Genomic DNA, 21,305 nt, shown 5'->3' on the forward strand with positions numbered 1-21,305 from the left:
ATAAGCGACGAACCCTTTGCCGGTGCTCGGATGGAGACACCGGGTTCTTTTTTTTTCGGGCCGTGTATGATATGATGTGATAATCGGTGGTGCGTTTTTGGATTCCGATTGGAAACCTCCCCCGAGCGTCCTTTCCCCTACCACCCCGGGCACTGCTCCCGTGTCTAATAAAGCTATCGTTTTATCGGCACGCATCCTTTACGCTTTTCCTTCTCGTTCTCCGGTCGCTCGCCTGGCGTGTCTAATTGAATATTCCACTATTAATTACCACACCACGCAAACGGGCACGTTTTTATAGCGATTTTTCTTCTGCCCGGTTGTGGATCATGTCACTCCGTGTTGTAGTGGCAGTTCGTTCGCGTTGCCACCGCTTTGCCTGCCCCAAGATCACTTCACGGCAAGCTTCGATATCCAAATCGTCGTCGTTCGGAAGGTGGCTCATTAACGTACGATTCGATGATCACCGCCACCGGACTTCCTTCGTAGGATGGGCAGACGAGGTTGTGCCGCTTTTTCTCATGGGAAAGAAAGGCGCACGGTGGCTCACATCGTCCAAAATCTGTGCGGTGTAATAAAGAGTGAATTTTTTAAAAATTCCACTTCGTTCAACAGGTCCCACAAACGGCACCCGGAGCAAAAGACCTGAGACCACACGGGATGCTGTCGGAATGGTTTCTTTCCCATTCTTTGTTTTGTCGATCGTTTGCTTCTTCATTCCTCATTTATTGTCACCCTTCGATGTGGGGTGACTGGCTTGCCTTACGGATTCCAGTCGTTTGCATTTTGGATGGTCCGATAGTAAATAAATTGTCCAATCAACACCCGTCCACAGCGACACGCACACACATGTCATCGACTTTGTCTGGCGAAAGATTTGTGAACTCGTTTGCCAAAACAGTGCGGTTGGCTGATCCTTCTAAAACGTTATCGTTGCCTCGCAGTAAGGAGACAATATTTATGAGCGTAATATCACATCCTATTTGTGCCAATCCTTGAACCATCGTGATCATTATGCGCTGACTTTCTCGCTCTCAATAAGAGACGAAACAAACGCAAGAACGTAACAAAGACAAGTCAACAGTCAACAGTTTTACTGCCCAGCTGAGTGGGTGATGGTTGAATTTCCATGCAATCAAGTGATTTGTTTTAAAAGGTACAGCTCAATATCAGAAGACTCCCCATTGCATTCAAACCATAAAAACGTTATGCCTACAAGATGCAAATAACCATCGAAAAGGTTATATCGTTCAAAACAACATCTCTAACTCCATATCAGAATATGTAAGGTAAATATTACCCTGTGATCAGCTTACAATATGTTACAATGAAATAAACTCCACATGAGCATTGTTTTTTCACGTGACATTGACATTTCATGTTAATACCTATTATTCTCTCATACATTTTTATGTTCGAGTTATTCGAAGTATGTTGCCTTTTTGTGTTATATTTTTCATCCCTCGTTCGAAAGACCCCTATTTGTTGCGTTCACATTTGGTATTTGCTCGTATTTCTTTACCTCTACAAATATACCATCAATTTTGTTCATCGACCTCCCGCTTTCGATGACTTCGTTTTTTTTTTTTTCGGAGAAGTCAATCGGTGAAGAATTTGGGTTCAATTCAGTGCCCCGAACCGACAGCTTCTTGGAAGCAATTAGTCGAATTTTAATTAATGCAAAGCAAACATTCCTTTCAGGAGTTCGATCAAAAAACAAAACGCTACACCTTAGTCACATAAACAACGTTTCAATCGAAGCGTTTTAGGGCGGCGTGGTTTATTTATTTTCAATTTAAAAATCTTCTATTTTCATTCCTGTTTTTACGATCTAATTTATTGTGCACGTATGTTTGATGCCTTTGATGGCACCCGAAGAACGGTGATGTAGCTGAACAGATAGTAATCGATTTGTCAATTACTTGGCGATTTCTACCTAATTTATGCTTCATAAAGAAACAACTGCCTAATGTGCTGTCACTTGTAATAACTTGCGCTATTTTACGATTACTGAACACCGGTCCGCACCACCTGCAATTGTTATGGGGGTTTTATCGCTCCAAAGTCAATCACTCATATCGCAACACGCACAAAACCCGCATGTAAAGTATGGTTCAACACCCAGGAGGTGTTTTTAACGGCTGACGTCTATGCTGGATGTCTCCGACACGGGAGGGAAGCTCCATCACGTACTTCATCACGCAACAGCCGACGATCGAAGACGATCACGCACGCAAGCTACACGTAAAGCTTACCCATTAACGCTGGATTCGTGCGTATATCATCGGTTTGTCGGCGGTTTGTACTGTAAAGCACCGTCCCGTTCGATCATGTCCGGAACGCCGGTGGACAAACAGGAATATCGTAATAATAATAACGTCATTAAAAATCCTTTCAGCACCAAACCGAAGTGTACTCTGCCAGCTTCAAAGGCCCAATCCTCGACGACGCCGTTAATATTCTTCCCATTCGCGTAATAGACACACCATAAAGGCGTAATATTAATTTCATAATTTTATCATCCGATCTTTCGTGTTCGTGTTTCCCGCCGTTTGCGCTGGGGGATCGATCGCAACGAAACGGATAGAAACAAACGTTGGTTTTATTTCGGTCTAGCTGGCGTACCAGTTCCAGGCGGCCCATGAACAAAACCATGACCGTACGGGACGGTTTTATGGTTTTTCGCTGTCGATTGATTTTTTACGATCACCGTGTGGCGTTTGGGGCATATCATCATCATGCCCTTTCCGTTCGCAAATGAGACGTCCCGCACATCATCCACAGCGAATGGTGGAGCAGACTCTTCAGCAGGCAGCGGACAGCCGAAATCGTACAGCACAGAAAACGGTGCGTCGTAAAAATATTGCTTTATTCCTGCCACGATCATGCAGCCAGGTCCCAAAACACTCGCATTCTCACGCGTGTTCGATGAGTGATATTTGGAATGATTAGAAAATTTTAAATCAATCCTTTTTTTCCATCTCTAAAACTGCTTCATTCCTGCAACACCTGCTCTGCCTCCACACATGCCGTTCGCGAACAAATCTACTGAAAACGTTTATGATCGCTGGTTCGATTTACGAGCAAACCGTAAACACCCCAATCTGCATTCGCTTTTCAATCACGGTGAAGCTACGCGCACCGAAAACTTTTCCGCTCCCACAACGGGTCCCGGATTTTTTTTGTTCGAAATGTCGTAAATTAATTTGAGACATAAAACACAAAATTCTATTCCCTTTTCGTCGCGCTGTTGCTGCTTTAGTCGCCTCCCCGGGAGCTTTAGTGGTGCAGCATCACAACACTTTATGGGCTGGCGTTTTGCGCTGATGTTGTTTCAAACAAACACAAGCCGACTGCACCGTAACAGCACAAAAGAGGAGTGAAAATAAAATCCCTGCCCCACCTACACACACAAACACACACACACACACACAGACACACTTTGGTCCAAAAGTTTGGGAATTAGTAGGCAAAGAATATCGATAAAACTACCTAATAACGACGGTGCGGATGATGATGATGATAGTGGCGATGATTATGATGGCCGTGCATGGGAGAGCCTATTGTTTCGGGCGACTCTGTTGATGGTTATTCTTAAGCTTATTAGAATATTTATACGCTCATAAAACGGAACCGAACAGACCGAAACCGTGGACGGCAACTCGTGGAATGGGTTATGAGGGAAAAGAGATTCATTTTCGGTTGGTGAATGAAAATTAAAAGATTACAAAGTATTAACATGATCAGAAGGCTATTGTCTTTTTTTGTTTGGTCCTGCCATGCAATCGATATTGAAGAGGCACGACAAATAACCTCGAAATTTAATGATCGATTTGTGTATTAAAAATAATCTACAAAATTATATTTATTCGAGATAGGAAGCCAATTATTCCCAGTTGTTTGATATTACTTTTTATAATTGGTAGGTGTAATATATTATATTGCAGTTGGTTCTAGTTCGAAAAGTAAACATTTCGTCTAAGTGGAACAGTTCATTGCTGCAATTATCCGTATTTGCTATAATATCATACTTACTCTAATTGCTTCTCCTCTATTTTAGTGGCATTTTTTGCAGATCGAGTGGCAGATCTTTAAAGAAGAGTCGAAACTTTGCCCAGTTTTCGAGATAATCTTGCTTTAATGTTTCCAGTGATTCTAAGAACATGTTTCCAAGCCTTCCTTAAGGTCATTTTCTATGAAAACTGCAACCGTATCACATGTTGCTCCTATCAATCATATTTTTCATGCTGCCCACTTTATGCTCACAAATCATAAAAAGGGTCCTGAAAACGGTCCAAAATTTGTCAAAGACATGGACTGTGCACAATAATGATGGCGTTGCGTTACGATTCGCAACCCACTGATACGCCAAGCGTCCCCGGGGGAAACGGCTTTATCAGCGAAACCTATCTCTCGCAGACCGGTAATAAAATTGTTTGCCAAATTTTTCATTCCATCGCACCTCTTTTTTTTTTGGTGGAGGCCGACGATGCAGCAGTAGCAGCACGCAAGCAAACCAAGAACAGCAACGGATTCAAATAAATTCCTGTGCAACACTTACCACGGGTGGCTACTAAATCGTCCACCTGAGGTTTAGATTTCGAGTGGTTTGACCCAAGAAGATCTCGTTTCGGGTTTGGTTGGTTGATTTATGTGCTACCATTTTACGCCAAACGCAGTCCCGCGCACAAGGGTAGGGTCCGGGCATACCCGGGGAAAGGATCTATAAATCGTTGATGTGATTGCCGGCTGGTACGGTGGGCGAAAGCGTACGAGTGTCGGTCACCAAACACCCAGAAGCCGCAGCGAGTCAAGAAACAACGGGTAAATTAGACGGATAAGAAACATAGATATCAATTTAGATAAGGCCACGAAGCGCTTTGCGCATTTAATTTATTCGAATTCATTAGGCCACCAGGTTTTCTCGATTCGTCGTTGAATCTTGGGTCGATCGGTTGGGACGGCGTCTATCGGGTAGGAAAAAAACGGCTATCCTTACAGACACCGGAATGGAAAACGGCCCATAGGTGCGTGTGTCACCTACCTTTTTTGCCTGCATAAATTCGAACCCTGTCGGATTGGAGTGTGAGAAGAGAATTCCAAATAGGAAACCGAATTCCACGGAACCGCTGGCTGAAACCGAGGTGGTCGCTACGCTTGATAAGAGACCTATCGGCCTATCGCGCGGCTATTGCATGCCTTGCGAGATGAGCTCGAGTGGGCGCGAAACGGACATTTTGGGAATGTCCGCTCCACATCGCCCGAAAAAAAAAAAGAAACATTCGGCCGGATCGAAGCGTTTCGAATGTCCGGAGGCACTCAGCGCAAATTGCTATATCCAGATAAATTTATGTGCTGAAGCCCACAGCATTGGGAGGGGCGTCGAGGGACTCGGTAGTATTAACCGGACAGACAAAACAAACATGTATTAAATCAACAACTCTGCACCTAGGTGTGGGACATAATGCCGCGCGAGCTCATTAGCCCAGGCCGGTGAGATACGGACGCGAGAATGGGCGAACGCACCGCGGTGTCAAAGTGCGATCGATTTAGTATTCCCAACCGGTTTGCAAGCCGTCGGTTTCGATAGCAGCCTTCCCCCGCCAAGCTTCCACTGTCCATGTTGCTCAAAAGCCGGTTAAATGGTAATTATCTAACGGATGGTGGCAGCAGCTTCAGCAGCACCAGCAGCAGCAGCCGCCATCCGTTTGAGAACGAACCGGTTACGGAACGTTTCGCGTTCGTTTCTTGGTTTGCGTCGCCTGCACCATGGCGACCGGGTCTGGGTCTGGGTCTGGGTGCTACCGATACGTACACAGATCCCCAGGACGGAAAGGTACAAACTAATTAGTCCGATCGAGAATCGATAGACATGTCATCGCACACCGGTAATGAATCGATCCGTCAAAAACCACCCACCGTGGCGGATGTCTGTTTACCTTTTTTTTCTATTAAACCCAGATTGACACGACAAATCGCTGCAAGGGGAGCTAATGAAGGCACCAATCTTTATCTCATTCCTGCACCGAATTGGAGGAACAAATGAGAAAGTAAAACTGCATCAATACGTAGACGTAAATACTTTGCATAAATAAACGTAGTAATGTTTTGCTGGGTTTCGTCGTCTTGATTTTGTGTCATTGATTTCTTGCATACGTATCGGCCTTCTACTGCGCGTCGTCTTTACTAGTTGTCAATGAGTCAATAAAGTGCTATAATAGTAATAATAATGTGCTATAAAATAGTACGAGCTGTTTAGCAGATTCTTTGTGGGTGATACGAATTCTTTCTTTTCCATCAATATTGTTCGAACTTTATGGTCATAAATTCGATATTTTGTTCGAAGATCTTGGTCTAATTTTGGAGTACTTCTAAAACTAACTATGTTCTAAAGAGTAAACTTCTATTGCCATTAAAAGTACCAAAGCTCGTTCTGTGTCTTACTTGTAAAGGTTAAGATTTTACGCCGCCTGTTTTCGAATTAATTTATAATGCCACCCGTTTTTCGGTTATCAATTACCACCAATACTCTTCCCATTCCGTTGTTAGATTGTTTTATATTCTAACCTTCCCATCGGTTAACCCATCCGTTTAACGTATTGATTAAAACAATATTATTAACGCACCGGCTGCTGCATCGGGGCACGACGTTTGTCCACGGAAGCCACGGACCTCACAGAGCGCCTGATAAGATAGTGTCGGTCCCGCACAAAGCTGTTTGAAATTATGCGTTTTTTGCCCCATTCTTTCATTTTCGTTGTTTTGAAATGTGTTTTTTTTTGTCTCTCTTCCCAATTCGTGTTTTGTGCACTAGGGACACCCTGGGACACCTTCGTTCCATTTGCCACACATACGCCGGTAAGGCGGAACGTTAAATCTGTTTCCTTTTCCTTCCCGTCCAAATGAAACAAAAACTGCCAAGCTCCTTGACAGACGTACTAAATTAAGAGAAAATGAATAAAAAAAACGGTTGATTGCGGCATTCCACGCTTGCGCACGATACTAAATTGATACGTTTTATTTCATCTGCCCTCTCTCGGTTGCCCGCATGTGCACGGGCAGGGAAAGGGTAGTTGTGTTTCTAAAAATTCAATGACTAACAAAACACGGGAAAGAACAACCGTCACAAACAAAACGGACATAAAGCCCACCCGGATGGTACGGTGCAATGAACGGGCGCCCCGAAAAGTGCACTTTCCGTTTTGACAGGATTAAGACAATTTTCGGTTGTGCCGACTCGGTGGCGGTCGGTTCGATTTGTCACCGAGGTGCGGTAAGAACCGAAGCTTCATCCACGAGCGAAGGGAACTGTTAATTAATCCATCGTAAAAATCCAGTATTCCAGGTCGGGCCATTTTGCACGTTCCTTTACGACTTTTTTACGAGTTTTTTTTTTTGCGTTATTTCCCAACCTGGGAACAGGGTTGAAGATTATGCAGGAAATATGCACGCATACTTTGATGTGGCTGGTTTTTAATAGAATTTTTATCTCCGTTTTCGATTATCTCCGCTAGATTGCATTTCGATTGGCAATCGTAAAAGTGTAAGAAACGTTACTCCTAGACTCCATTCCTTGAAGTTGTGTGGTCTGCTGGATGTCGTCAAGTCTTCAAGATATTGGAGGCGCATTTCGACGCCAATTTCCTTCGCCATGGTGTACGGTGAAAGATAACGCATTGATGTGGAGCTGATCTGCCCCATAAAAATATACCTTTCGGGATTTTGAATCACTCAGCAGCTAATTTGTCACTTCCCTTATGAGCCAGATCCAAGCTAACGCTGGATCGGCCTTTCGGCCTATTGACAAGTTCATAATCATTACCCACCATTCCAGTCACTTCCGGGAGCCACATTCGGCAGCTTCCGGGAGGTTTCGGCTAGAAGAAAAAAAAAAGAAGGTCAACGATGACCACCTGCTCGATCGAACCCGCTGTCCGATAAATCCGGCAACCGATGACAATGATGAACCAAGTGGACGATGGCAGATGGTGTGGGCCGCCCAAGATGATTATCCCCGTTCTGTTTTACGGAAAACCCCGAAAACGTTAACTAGCGAGCCCGGCCGATGCCCTTCGGGTCTAGCAATTAGGGGCAACAGGGAGACGGGAGAAAAAAGAAGAGAAAACTAACCAACTCCCTAACCGATTCTAAAAACAATCAAACGGTTTTCAAACAAGGAAGTTCCACCTATTAAAACGGCGTCAAAAACGAAAACAACAAACGAGGGTATTGGGGATGGAGCCGGGTGCATGGGAGGTATGGGTCATGGGGTAGATGAATGAAAGCAGGATGCTGTGAAATTATGATTTCAACCCCGGTGGTGGTCTTGGTCTTGGTGCCCACGGTACCGACCGGTGAGAAACCGATCGGAATCACTTTTTCGCGTTTACTTCGAAGACTTCAACACGGCCACGATGAAGCGGACGACGAACGTTATTAATGTCTGCTCGCTGCTCTTGTACCACCACCACCGACCGATCCGATCGATGGGACCGCAATATTACCTCGTGAACATCACGAAGAACATTTTACGTCTCGCCTTTTTCGCCCAGGTTCACCCTGCCCCCGTGGGGAGATTATGGGGTGGTCGCCACCGACACCGAGATGCGATGTACGCCCGGCGAACGGCGCTCAAACGAGAGCTCATTTGGGATGTACCGGCGTATTCGAGGGTGGCCACAAGAATGGAGACAGCACTTTCTAAGTTCACCACCACGGAAAAAGGCAGAGAGGGGCAAAAAAAACTCACCACTGCACTTTTGCAGACACGAAAAACGATTACGCTGACTTTTGGCCCCCAGGCTAAGCCTCCACTGTTTGGGTGCACTCTAACACAGCTTTGCGCGTGGTTTCAAACGGGTGGTCTAAAGTGGGGTGTTTCATGATTGTGAACCCCCACCCTATCACACACACACACACACCGAGCTAAAAGGGGCGTGGTGTATTTTGGAGTGGTTTTTTTATCGTTGTTGCAGCAGTGCACTTGGCGCACACTGCAAGAAAGCTTCAAAACGACGGTTGCGAACAGGCAAATGGCAGTTTGGTGCTTGATTATCCCGTTTCCCAAGTGCCCAACCTTCATCACCGGTGCACCAGTAGTACGCCAACCAATTAATGAATATCGTGGTCGAAATATGATCGAAAAGAAAGAGCGAACATGAAGCAGGAGACGAACCCGAAAACGACTAAATTATCGGCGTCCAATACCAAACAAACCAACTTTGTGAGCGAAACGTTTGCCGGGGCAAAGCAACAACAACAAAAAAACGAAGAGTAGCCCCCAAAAATCATTCACCAAATGTTCAGTATCCCCCCCCCCCCCCCCCCCCCCCCCCCACCGAACCCGCAGCACGGACGCGTACCGTGGGGTTTCAAGTGTGGCGAGAGTGGCGAAATTATTTCGACGACGCGATCATCACCGCAATCTTACCGCGTGTCCCGCGTGTTACCCTGATCGCTTTCCCTCCGTGGCGCGGATCGAACCGGCAAAGTGAGAGGTTTTACGAGAAAAGGAAGTTTCGAATGAGCTTAAGATGGAAAAATTAACAAGATAATGCTTAAACCATCTGGGACTGGTGGGTGACTGGCGCTGGTGATCGTGTGTACATGCGGCCACAGCCAACGTAGTGGTGGTTTGAAACCGAAATGGACGCTCTTGGCGTCCGAACGGCGTACCACCCGGTGGAGTATGATTATTTAATCATTATTTCTGACCCCACCACTTGCCAGCGCTCGTTTGAGCCTTTCAAATGCACTCGTCGCAACGGTGCCGGGCCACGAAATGGTTGGGATGGTTTTTTTTTCGTAAGACGTGGGATGTTTAATGAAATGATGATTGGGACCTCCGGGATTCTTGGCTATTCGGTGCTGTCTGCCTCTCCTGCGGCTGGAAAGCGAACTCGTGAAGGTAATGGTTGTTGGTTTCAGTTGCGGACTTGATAACAGCTTCGGAACGGAGCAGGGAGGTAGTTGATTTTCCTTATGTTTGGTACAGTAAGGCAAGGTGATGACAGTGATCGAGGGTGCGAGGTAAATGTTATATCTTCATCAAGCGAATGATCAACTGTATTTTTTTTTCTTCGTGCTGATGATGCTGAAAAGAGATGATGCAACATGAGATATTGCTGTAGGAGCTGTAGATAGATTATTTTTATAATTGTTTCATATCAATGGCGTTTGATATCTGTCAGCTCTGCAGAAAAGTTGATCAGTTAGGTGCTCATTGCTTTCTACTTAATGACTCAAAACCTTTACGAATCGAGAATACGGATCACACCTTCGAGTTCCTCCATATTCTGATGTAATGTGATCATTCAACTGTAATTAAATGAAATTGAAGTTGATATGTGTCATTAGTGTGAACTCTAACGCTCGTCGTTTAGGTGCAAATTTTTATCTTACTCAATGATCATTCTTCTCATTAGCGCATGGCTGGCGCATGGATGGCGCATAAAGTAATGAACGGCCCAACACACATCACACTCGCTAGGTGGTAAATCAAACCGATTGCTACCGGTGTTTGTCGACGACAGCCAAACACATTCGTTAGTGAATGAGTGTGCAGATCTTTGCTTCCGAAACACTACAACAAGTCTACTGGCATCCATCTCTCTTCTGGTAGGAAAAAAGGAAACCACAGAAATGAGGGACAAAGTTTAAGCCATAAAAACGAATGTTTCTAATTAATCAAGTAATGGAATTAATGAGCGGCCTTCCCTGAGCGGTTTGACGTTACAGGAATGGTGTGAAAGACACCACAAGCACTTTTTCCCGTCATCTGCAAAACGGCTAGAAAGTGCCTTGTGCAAAAAAAAAAAATGTACAAAGAACCGGATATTCCAACCGAAACATGAAGTTTATTTCATTCCGCAATAAAAGCAAAAACTATTCTGATCAGCAGTTTAAGTACTGCTGAGCTAGGAATTTAAACTCGCACAAAAGAATTGCCTGTTTCTATTTTTTGTTTTTTCTGGGAACGGTCATTCAAATTTGTGCCCAGTGTAAACTAAATTTAGTCAAGATTTTGAACCGCGTATGCTATAAAAACCACATCCAGCCTCTCTCACTGACCTCATTATGCGTTCCGAACACAGTGCACAGTTTTACTATCATCTTCTGTCTTCCGGTACACCTGCTACAGTGTTGCTCCGTGTGTGGTCTTAAACTGGAGTGAATCTTTTATTCATCATCTCGGTACATCCGGATCCGCTTCCTAACAAGGGTCATCAGTTTGCTAACTTTATGGCAGCTATTTTGTTTACTACCCCTTTTATTTTGGTTGAGGGGGGGAGGGTTTGGCATTGTTATCATCTTCTAACGCGTTTGATACCTTTTCTTTCTGCACCGGCCGTCAATGTATCGCCGCTTATTACGATTAAAGCCGGAAGAAATCATTATAAATTTAGCTACTCTTTGCTCGATTGCCGCTTTTTTTGCGACATTCTACAGTACACTTAACTTTCATGACGTACATTAACTTAACCGTACAATGCCAAGGGAAATATAAGCAATCGCTCCCAGGCCGTTACAATTCATTATGGCAACATTGTGGGGCAATTATGATGGAACATCACACTAATGTTTACGCACGTTTCTCTACTTTCTTGCAGACAATCCTGAATTCGATGCACAAGTACCAGCCTAGATTTCATTTAGTTCGAGCGAACGATATACTGAAGCTACCGTACTCGACGTTTCGTACCTACGTGTTTAAGGAAACCGAATTCATAGCCGTAACTGCATATCAAAATGAAAAAGTAAGTAATGCAATATAGCTGATCACCCCAAAATATTCATTGTGTGTTCGAATCCCATTTTTCATCGGCAGATAACGCAATTGAAGATAGATAATAATCCTTTCGCGAAAGGATTTCGTGATACTGGTGCCGGCAAACGGGAAAAGAAGTAAGTAGTTTAGTAAGTAGTAGTTTATTGCATTTTTCATTAAAATATTTCAAAATTTTCCGAACGACGATGATGATATTCTTTTCTTTTATACACTTTGATAGATGATTAGAAAAGTAAAAAAAAAACCATTATTGCATTGAATCATTTAAAATTTATCTCAGCTGAATTCGATCAGGAAATGAAGATGTATTGCTGCAATTGAGGGGACATTCAGATCAATGTAACATCCCTGTAACGTCAATGTAACATCAACGAGGGGCAAAAACTCACAAGAAAAGTGACAAAAGGTTAAATTTCCCTCGAAAAGGGGAAGCAATGGAAAATCAATACCGTTGAAAGCAAGCTTGTTTTGTTTGCACCGACATCCTGACAGGATATCGTTTCAGTCCTTGCCTTTCGTAGCGTTTTGTTCACCACATTTTCATCCCACTGCAAACACTCATCAGCAATGGCTCCCAAACACACTGTTGTTTGTGTTGTGAATTAATCTGAAAGCAAAGATGTTTTCATGTGTACGGAAGGAATCATTTTCTCGGCCACCTCGGATGATGTGACAGTGCACTTTGCGTAAATCATTTACCATTTCCATCAAGCATTATTGTGTTGTGCAGCCGGATGTTCGATGTACGGATGTGTTTACGATTGATAAACCTCCCCATCCACATGAAGATGTGGAGAATTGCTATTGAAATGCGCTGTATCGTTAGCTGGAATTTAAACGCGATGAATGTTTGCAGGGTTTTGAGTAACACATTTTGCCCAGAGAAAGTCATTCCTAACCGAAATCCGATTCCAGAAAGCAAAGCGTGTTAATGCAATAATAAATAGCTGGAAAAGGAATAGAATATTTGCATTTTGCAAATGCAACTATCGATCAACGATTGATATTGTATAGAATTGTACGACTTCCTAAATTCCTTCACTGGTTTCTAAAATATGCGACACAATTCCCACTCGCTTACGTTAACAGCGGGAAATCGCTCAAATCCAACCCACAGAAACCGAGTGCTTGCTGCTAATGATGTCCCACAACGGAACGATTGATTGTGCCACTTATCCTTAGGGCAAATAAAGAATTTGTATCAAATTCCTTTTCCCTTCATGGCACCGCTCTAAATGTCGGATCAAATAACGAACCGTAAGGCAAGAGTTGAATAGAAGCACACAAAAATTTGCCACAAATCGTTTTTTTCCCCCGCGGGCAAACGACGGCGATGGTGACAAATATTTTGACACCCATGTAATCGTTTTGCGGCTCGGGTGATAATCATAGGTTACAGATTACTGCTGACGTTCGTTACACGGCCAGAAACCCCTTTTATTCTATCCCGGCCGTCCTTGGGGGTAAGCGCGCTATTTGCCGAGTTTTGAATGTCGTGGTCGATTACGCTCGGGGTACGGTTGGAAATTTATCGAAACATTTCCCACAGCATCCGATGATGAAACCATTAGGTGGAAGAAGGATAGAAACTGGATTGCGAGCTACAGTTGAGCGAAATGAGATTGATTTTTTTTAAAATTTTATATCATGTAAAATATTAATAAAGGGAAATAGTACAATTATTAAATTTACTTTACAAATTAATAGAAAACTTATCTATAGAACTCAAATAATTAACTCTTACAATCATCTAGATTTGTTAATTACACGTATTGCTTCATTTATTGCGCTTGATTTTATTCTACACAAGAATGAGCACAGCATCACAGCATGATCACGGCATCTTCCACAGCGTTTGCATCAACCACAGAGAATTTTGTCATTTCAACTGATGCATAACATCATTTACCGTCCTATTGTTAGTCGATGATCTGTGTGCATGCCACCAGGTTTAAGGTTTCTTTTTTATCGCTGCGTGTAAATCTCTACCGATGACATCACCTCCGGCCCTAATTCCACCAACACCCCGATGGTGACAAGTTTGCCACCCGTTTTATGCCACCCATGAACTACCAAAAAACGTCCCCTTTCTGAGTTCTTCATACCTTCCTCGCCCAACGTCCGATACACCCGTGCGTCGGAAGTTGATTGTGGGAGTAAATCGAATAAATCCACCGGATGGATGGACCATCGCCGGGAAGGGGTTGTGCAAATTCAATTGATGTTTTGTGTAATTTAATTAAAATTGTCAGGAAGGCAGCAATTTTCCATGCGCAACAAGGGCTACGCGAACGCTGCGGGATGCTTCTTTATTTGCTGGCGGTAGCTCGGCATTGGTTGCAAGACAAACGGTCACAGAATATGCTGATGACGTTAAGAAATGTCTCATTAAAAGGCAGCAAAGAGGTTGATTGAGCGGATTTGAGTGTGCTGTTTGGTTATCCAAAGTTACGCCACTTTTTCTATCTTCAATCTGGTGATCAGCTACACTTTTCACTCAAGTACTGAACATATTTTTGGTCTCCACTTGCTTCACATGAAACAATTTCACGTTCGCAGGTTTGATTGATCTGTGCTACGGAAGAGCCATTTCCACATGTGGGATGCATCTCACTTCTACGAACGAACGTTGCCTAGGACATTAATTAACCTGCCCCCGAAAAACGGTAGTCAAAAGTGTGCTTGATGCGCATCGAATCCCCGGAATGCCCGGATGCTCGGACAAGATTAAGAAACCGACCCGATCAACGACCCGTGACCGGAACAATCTACCCGTAGGGGTTGAAGAAACACCGACAGCAAAAAAAAAAACCCAGCAAGACGTTACCACGATACGATGCCGAAAAACCTTTCGATATCAATTATCAGATCCTTTCTAATCCTATTTGTATCGGTGCTCTCGGGTCGATAAGGGAACGGATGTGCCTTGCGTTGACCATCGACTGCAAAATTCAGCTACCAATCAGCAACCGGGTGGGAAGACACCGCTGGACTAAAGGATGAAATGGATGGAGATAGTCGGGGCAGAGAAAAGCAATCAATTCCCAACATCATCATCATCATCTCGAGCAGCAGGACCAGCATTAGGACATTCCTAATCGCTGCTCGATCGTCTTTTAACGTAATCCACTACAAACCGTGCGTCTTATCGATTTGCTTTGCCTTTCCTACCGTGAACAATCGGGCGTTGTACGTGAGCTGTGGCTTACAACTATTCCCCTACCGCAAACAACAAGGAAACGGGGACGAATCTTCTAAAAAAATGCCAAGGACTAAGGGAGTTTGAAAAATCGAATCGAATTACAAGGGCGATCCGTCGGCCTGTTCCCCGAAATAGATGCAAGAAAGCATACGACACAAAAACGGGAATGGGTAAAGGGATTCGGTTGACTTCCTCGTTCGTACCTTCGCTGATTGCTGCCGGCCGAGGCGAATGTCCCGCAGTTGGTTGTGTACGGTGGCCGGAAGGATCAAGCCACATTTGCAATTTTGCAAACAGACGAACCCCAAGGGAGCGCTTTTGGTGCTTTTTAATTCGTTCTAAGGATATCGTCTTATCAGACGCTACTTAATGCTTGTGCTATGTAAAAACGATGCGGAACGAAGGTTTTTGGTGGGTTCAAAATGGGTTGTCCATTGGTCAGTTATCAGATTTAGCAGTAAATGGACCCTTTTGTGATAAATAACGATTTATTGTGACGTTTTCAGTACAATCAGTAAAAATTTGTAAGAATTCAAAAGCTAACAGCAAAAGAAACAAAGTACCATTTAAAGAAGTATCTTCTTGTGCACTTTCCTTCCAGTTCAGACTCATTTTTTGTCGAAAGCCTCAATTTTGTGCTATCAAATTTTCTCCTCCATTGACTTTGCTTATCCCATTTGCACCTCAAAGAACATATTGCATTTTGAAAATAGATTTCTCTGCCAACCTTCGAAACACCACAAGAACCGCCTGTACGCGCCACGAAACATAAAAGAACACCAAAGAAGAAAAAAAAACGCATGTAACATGCCAATTTTCTTTCGCCAATTGACTTACGCTACACCCACGGGTGAGGTGGAAAATTGCACGGTATAAAAATTACCCGTTCCCGGACCGAAAACACCTCAAGAATGCATAAATACATATAAATAAAGATTAGCTGCCGTGTAAAGAACCGGTACCGCACTAGCATGTGTGGATGGTGGCCCTGGAACAGTGCGCACGTTAGTAGAGGGTGTTGAATATTCCATTCAACATAACCTATTACGGTGACCAGGGAGAGCGTAGAGAGGCGATGCGGTGGAGTGAAAAATAATTCCGGCGCAAAGAAGGCGTTGGTGCTGACGGTTTTGGCAATACGCCTTCCCGGGTTAGGTTGGGTAATGCGAAAATTACAAGGCAGACATGAAGGCAGTTTGCTGCTTGCGGTTTGCAGACTTCTAACGCCGCATTAATTCACGCTGTATTGCCGCCGGATACGGAAAAGAAATTCTCACGTCCCTGCACAGTCAGTGTAATGTCTGAAGCAATGGGTGTTCTTTCTACGCAGCCTGGAGTAAAACGTCTTTTAGGGCGTTGTAATATTGTGTCCTTCCATGCATAGACGGTTAAATTTGGATCATGTTGGCAATTTATACACCTAAATGCTTGTTTTTAAACGAGAAGTAATGGTGGTTTATTGTTACTTTATTCTCACAATCCGTTGCCAAATAACGAGCGAAAGGTTACTCTACTAAATGATGCTCCAGGCACATTCTGTTGAACATAACTGAACGTAATATAGAGTCATCAGCTGAAAGCAGGAAGGTAAATAGGATGAAATGGTTCAGCAAACAGCGCACAAGGAATGGAACGTGAAAAAAACGACTCCACATAGACAGGAAAATGACCTACAATCGCTCGCTGCATCCTGGCGGGCCTGTGTTCCACCCTGAAACAGCCAGCAGTCCAACGGCGAATGTCACTCCAGTTGCAGTATTGAACCCCCCTGCAGCAGATGCACCCACCGGGCAAGTGAGCAATTAAAAAGCTTTTAGTAGTCCGAAGCCCATGCCATGCTTAACTCAAGCCACTTAGCAAAGCAGTTGGCTGTTGTTTGCATTTTATTTTAATGTCACCAAAGAGACGGGCGGTTTGGCCCCTGTTTTTACCTGGCGTTGTTAAATAAAAGTTCACTCTCGTAACGATATGAAAAAAGTTCGCGTGGAGTGTCTAGGTGCAATGTAATGAGCTTCAATATGACATAATTTCATTGCTGAGTGAATGATGTCCAGCAGGATGATGTTGTTATTGGCTGGTACGCAAAAAAAAATACGGTACATATCCATCTGTCAAACAGAATGAGGAGGATTGTTTTTGTCTTCCACGGAGGGAACCCCCATTCCCATTCGCCTGAAGAAATGGGTCAAAAGTTTAATCGACGATCGTTTACGGTAAGCGATTTTTAACAACATGTGTACATTTGTTAACATCCCAGAAAGAACTGCAGGCTTAAAGAGCTTATAATCGAGCGGGAAGCTTAAGCCGAGCGATGTTTTGCATCGTGCCAGGTCATTTTAGTACGCAAAACTAAAGCATACGTGGCTCAGCATCGAAAAACTATGCGATTTACATGTTCAACATCGTCGGTAGATAATCTTTTTTGCTATGCCCTAACGCCCATTACCCTTGGTGTCCTATTGCAGGGTTTTTTTGAGCATACAAACAAACTCAACGAGAAAAATGAACTAGCATTTTCTAAAAGAATGGCAAGTGATTTTCTGTTTTGGGTTAACATTTCCCACTAAAGTTAACGTCACACTAATCGGTTTTGGATTGTCCTCCACTCAAGAAAGCATGATGTAGCTTGTTTTTCGACCGGCAGTCCTTCCTTCCTATCGTGAACAAACAACCCATCCGTGCGAATTTCTCCTACCGGCAGCTAGAGTTTGGTGACAAAAGACTTCCTTTTTCACCCTGTGCCAAGGACACGTGCCACAAGCTAATGGTCGAATGAAAAAAATAAAGGGTGAGTGGGACGCTTGAAGTGATATTTGTCAATTATCGTAATAGTTTTTCAGTATCATTTTCAAAACCTCACCCTAATCCGATGCCATCCGAAGTTTTGGGACAGTGCTACAAAAAAGGGACACCCGTTTGGGTAGTGCGCGCAGACGGGAACGCACATGCCGCGAGCTCAATTGAGCTGTAACGGTTATCACTTGGCGCATTGCAAAAGAAGGGAGTCGTTTGGGTAGTTGCCACCGGCTGGTTTGTGTGTTGACACACGGGAAGATTTATGGCACTATGACTTTCCTCTCTGTCGGCCCGGTCCGGACGTAAGGACGCTACGGTAAGAGAAAACTGGTTAAGTTAATGTTGGCCTGTAAAAGGAACAGTTTAGCTGCAAATGAACAAATGTGACCCGTGCTGGGTGGCACCAATTACGGATGCAATCGGTAATGCGGGAGGAAGATTTGTTTTGAAAAGAAGATGATTTTATGGCTGTTGATAGTATTTTCCCGATAGCAGTGAAAGGGGGAGATTAGACAGTGTGATTCATGCTGGAGGAGAACTGTAAGTGACGATGTTTTTTTATATGACTATCTCTGTTTATAGCAACCAATTTACTGTCTACTAATTTGCCATAAAAAGTTATAGTAAATAGTGCTCTTTTCTATACGATACAGTGCTATAATAACTTAGTTGATTTTAATTGCTATTGATTTGCAAAAGTATTCAACTGATTGGTTATTTAGTATCAACAAAACCGTAAACGAATATATAGCTTATCTAACCCAAACTACACCACATTGCAGCATGTTTTAAGATTCCCATTCTCCCGTAAGAAGTAGGATGCTTCAGCTTCCAGCATGAAACATACAAGCTTACAACAGAAACATGTTGCGTTATTCCCTAAGCTCACCGTAACATGACTGCTTTTTGAGTAATATCAGTTATATAGTTCCTTCAAGAACTTAAAAAAGCAGCTACTACAAGCAGCACATACTAACAATTTTCACAACCTCATCGCGAGCAAATGTGGTTCGAACGGTGGCTTACAGATCATTGAATTTTCATCACTCGAGCAAGTAGAAAAACCTTTGGTATAGAAGACAAAAAAGCTAGATCATCGTGTCGGAAAAACGCTGGGAGTGGTCGCTACGCTTTTCCACATCATCCCACACCCAACCCCATTCATCCCACCGGTACCGTTCCGGTACCGTGATCTGAACCATAAAATAAACCGAGCTCATGTAGTATGCAAATTGGTGGCAAATTAAACCACACCCAGTGTATAAGCTTTTTACACATCATCGTGATAACGACCGACGGCGTCGACGGGCGACCTAAACCGTCGGTTCAACGACTTCTTCCCGGGGTTTCTTCTTGTTGGTGGGGAAATATCCTTGCATCTGGTCGAGTTCTATCTCGCTCGCTGAAAATCGTCCAACATGCACATTGCAGATGCAGACGATGGCTGAAACGTTACACAGATAGAAATGTGCCCATGGCACCGGCAAAACGGAAAGGTTATGTTTACTTTCCGGATCGTGTGGAGAATTTTCCGCTTTTCCGCTGTTCCGTCGTCACCGGCGTGATTGCGAAACCAGCGCCGTGCTGATTTATGCGGCCAGTTCGAAAGATTGGCACACCACGGTACGACGCTCACCGGCCCAGCTATATGTTGTTGGTGGTGGTTGATTGGAGAAGTTTTGAAGTTTTGCTGGAACACAGCTCCGAACGGTCAACAAACAAGTTTCTAGCCTTTGCCTGTACATGGAAGAGCCCCCTTATTCCCACACCAATCCAACCCGGTAACAAGCGAGCTACTCCAATGGATCGGAGGCGGATGTTACTTCATTTTGGAGGCGGAAATTTGGTGCACCACCGGAAGTCCACCAATATTCGTGTGAGGGTTTTTTTTTTGTTTCTCCTCCTTCTGCTAGTTGTTACTGCAAATCCGACCTCCACTCCGACCAACACCAGGGCTCCGAAAAGAAAAACAATGGGTTAGTTGTTGGTGATGTGGTTTTCCTAAAACCAGACTAGAACAAGCGATGGTAGAATATTGCAATAAATTTGCAAAAACCAGCCCTCGGAAACCAGACCCAGAGCACCGGGTGGAGGGATGTCTACATTTTCCACCAGGCACCGGTCGTTACTTCGGAGCATCGTTAGTCTGGGGCGGATTGGCGCAACAGAGGAAGAGAGAGAGAGAGAGAGCCCTTTCCGTTTCGTGACATGCAAAGCAGAGTGCCCGGGTACCAGCCAACCAACTTCCGGCCAGTGGGCGTTGGAAGCGTTGATTCGTGGGTGTAAAATTTATACCCTGCTCTAATTCAATCCATTAGCCATCGGGCGGACAGTTAAGCACAACCGCGCAACCCGAACAATGTATCATTCCTGTGGAACGCGGCTGTAGTGGGCTGACCTCGCTTGTTGTGGACGGAAAGGGATGCGCGTGTGTGTGTGTGTGTGTGTGTGTGTGTGTGTGTGTGTGTTTAATTTAGTGAGAAATTGGCCACCAACAGGACCACCGGTACGAATGTTCGGATACGAGCGGGAGGAACGTTTTGGGACGAGCTGATTTGAATATGTTTCAATCTTTGTGCTCTAATTAAGGGTGTGCAATCGGAATGGAGGTTTCAGGCTGATAAATGTGAGTCTGCCGATGCTGTTGTTCTGTTGATTGCACTAGCAATGAAATTGTATCTAAGTTATTGTTCTCTTTCAGCAATGAGCAACATTCCGAAAGGTAATGCTTTGACGAATATAAATATTTCCCACCGGAAGGTTTAGAGTCAGCAGAAAATATCGAAACTTTGGATGTCTCCGAAGCTCAAGATCGTTAAGGGTTAAGTTTAAATCAACAAAAATTATTTAGAGTAAACCAGCATGCAAAACTTCTTTTCTGGAATGTCTGTCTCCTTTCGAGCATGGCTATTTGGAGATAACAGTGGCTTTCTTCTTAACACAACCAACTAAGGTTGAATATTGCTAGCGAAACACAAAACACTTATTGATTAGCGATGGTGTTGGCCTGTTTTCGCTTTCCCGTGACACCAAACGATCATAAAACCACGCTTAAACGCAATACTACCTACTACCCTCGGGTCGGCCATTACGTAAAGTGTTAAGCACCTAACCTATAAGAATATTCAGCCCACGTTAGCCCATTGCTCAGACATAAATAAAAATATGACCATCTAACCAATGGTTATAGAACGGAAAATGGCACCAAACAAAAGAAAAATACTCGCTCCACTGATGCAAATTTCCACAGGGAAACTCCTCAAATAAAAAAAAAACCGCCGGATACGCACCAGCTTGATTGCATTGCCGCACCTTTCGTGCGGGCAAAGCTCTGGGGGTCGAAAAATCGAAACCGCCGCTTAACCCTTTTGCGCCCTGTCACGCACGGATGCGTGTGATTTTCGTTACTTTATGGAAGGTGAGCTCATAAAACGGTGGTGTTTACATCCATCCGTTTAAGCGTTTTTGTTTTGTTTTGTTTGGTTTTTTTTTTTTTGGAGCTCTAAGAACGCCCAAACAAGA

The 21,305-nt window shown here is 44.0% G+C and overlaps 1 protein-coding gene across 1 annotated transcript in view; it reads left to right on the forward strand.

The window, feature by feature from the left end:
• Window positions 1-21,305, forward strand: part of LOC128709154 (optomotor-blind protein) — a 108,373-nt gene that overhangs the window by 83,495 nt on the left and 3,573 nt on the right. Inside the window, exons 5-6 of the mRNA XM_053804139.1 lie at window positions 11,607-11,753; window positions 11,825-11,901. Coding sequence (XP_053660114.1) covers window positions 11,607-11,753; window positions 11,825-11,901 — 224 coding nt within the window. The remainder of the gene's footprint in view (window positions 1-11,606; window positions 11,754-11,824; window positions 11,902-21,305) is intronic.

The sequence above is a fragment of the Anopheles marshallii genome, chromosome 2 (assembly GCF_943734725.1).
Source record: "Anopheles marshallii chromosome 2, idAnoMarsDA_429_01, whole genome shotgun sequence".
Classification (NCBI taxonomy): domain Eukaryota; kingdom Metazoa; phylum Arthropoda; class Insecta; order Diptera; family Culicidae; genus Anopheles; species Anopheles marshallii.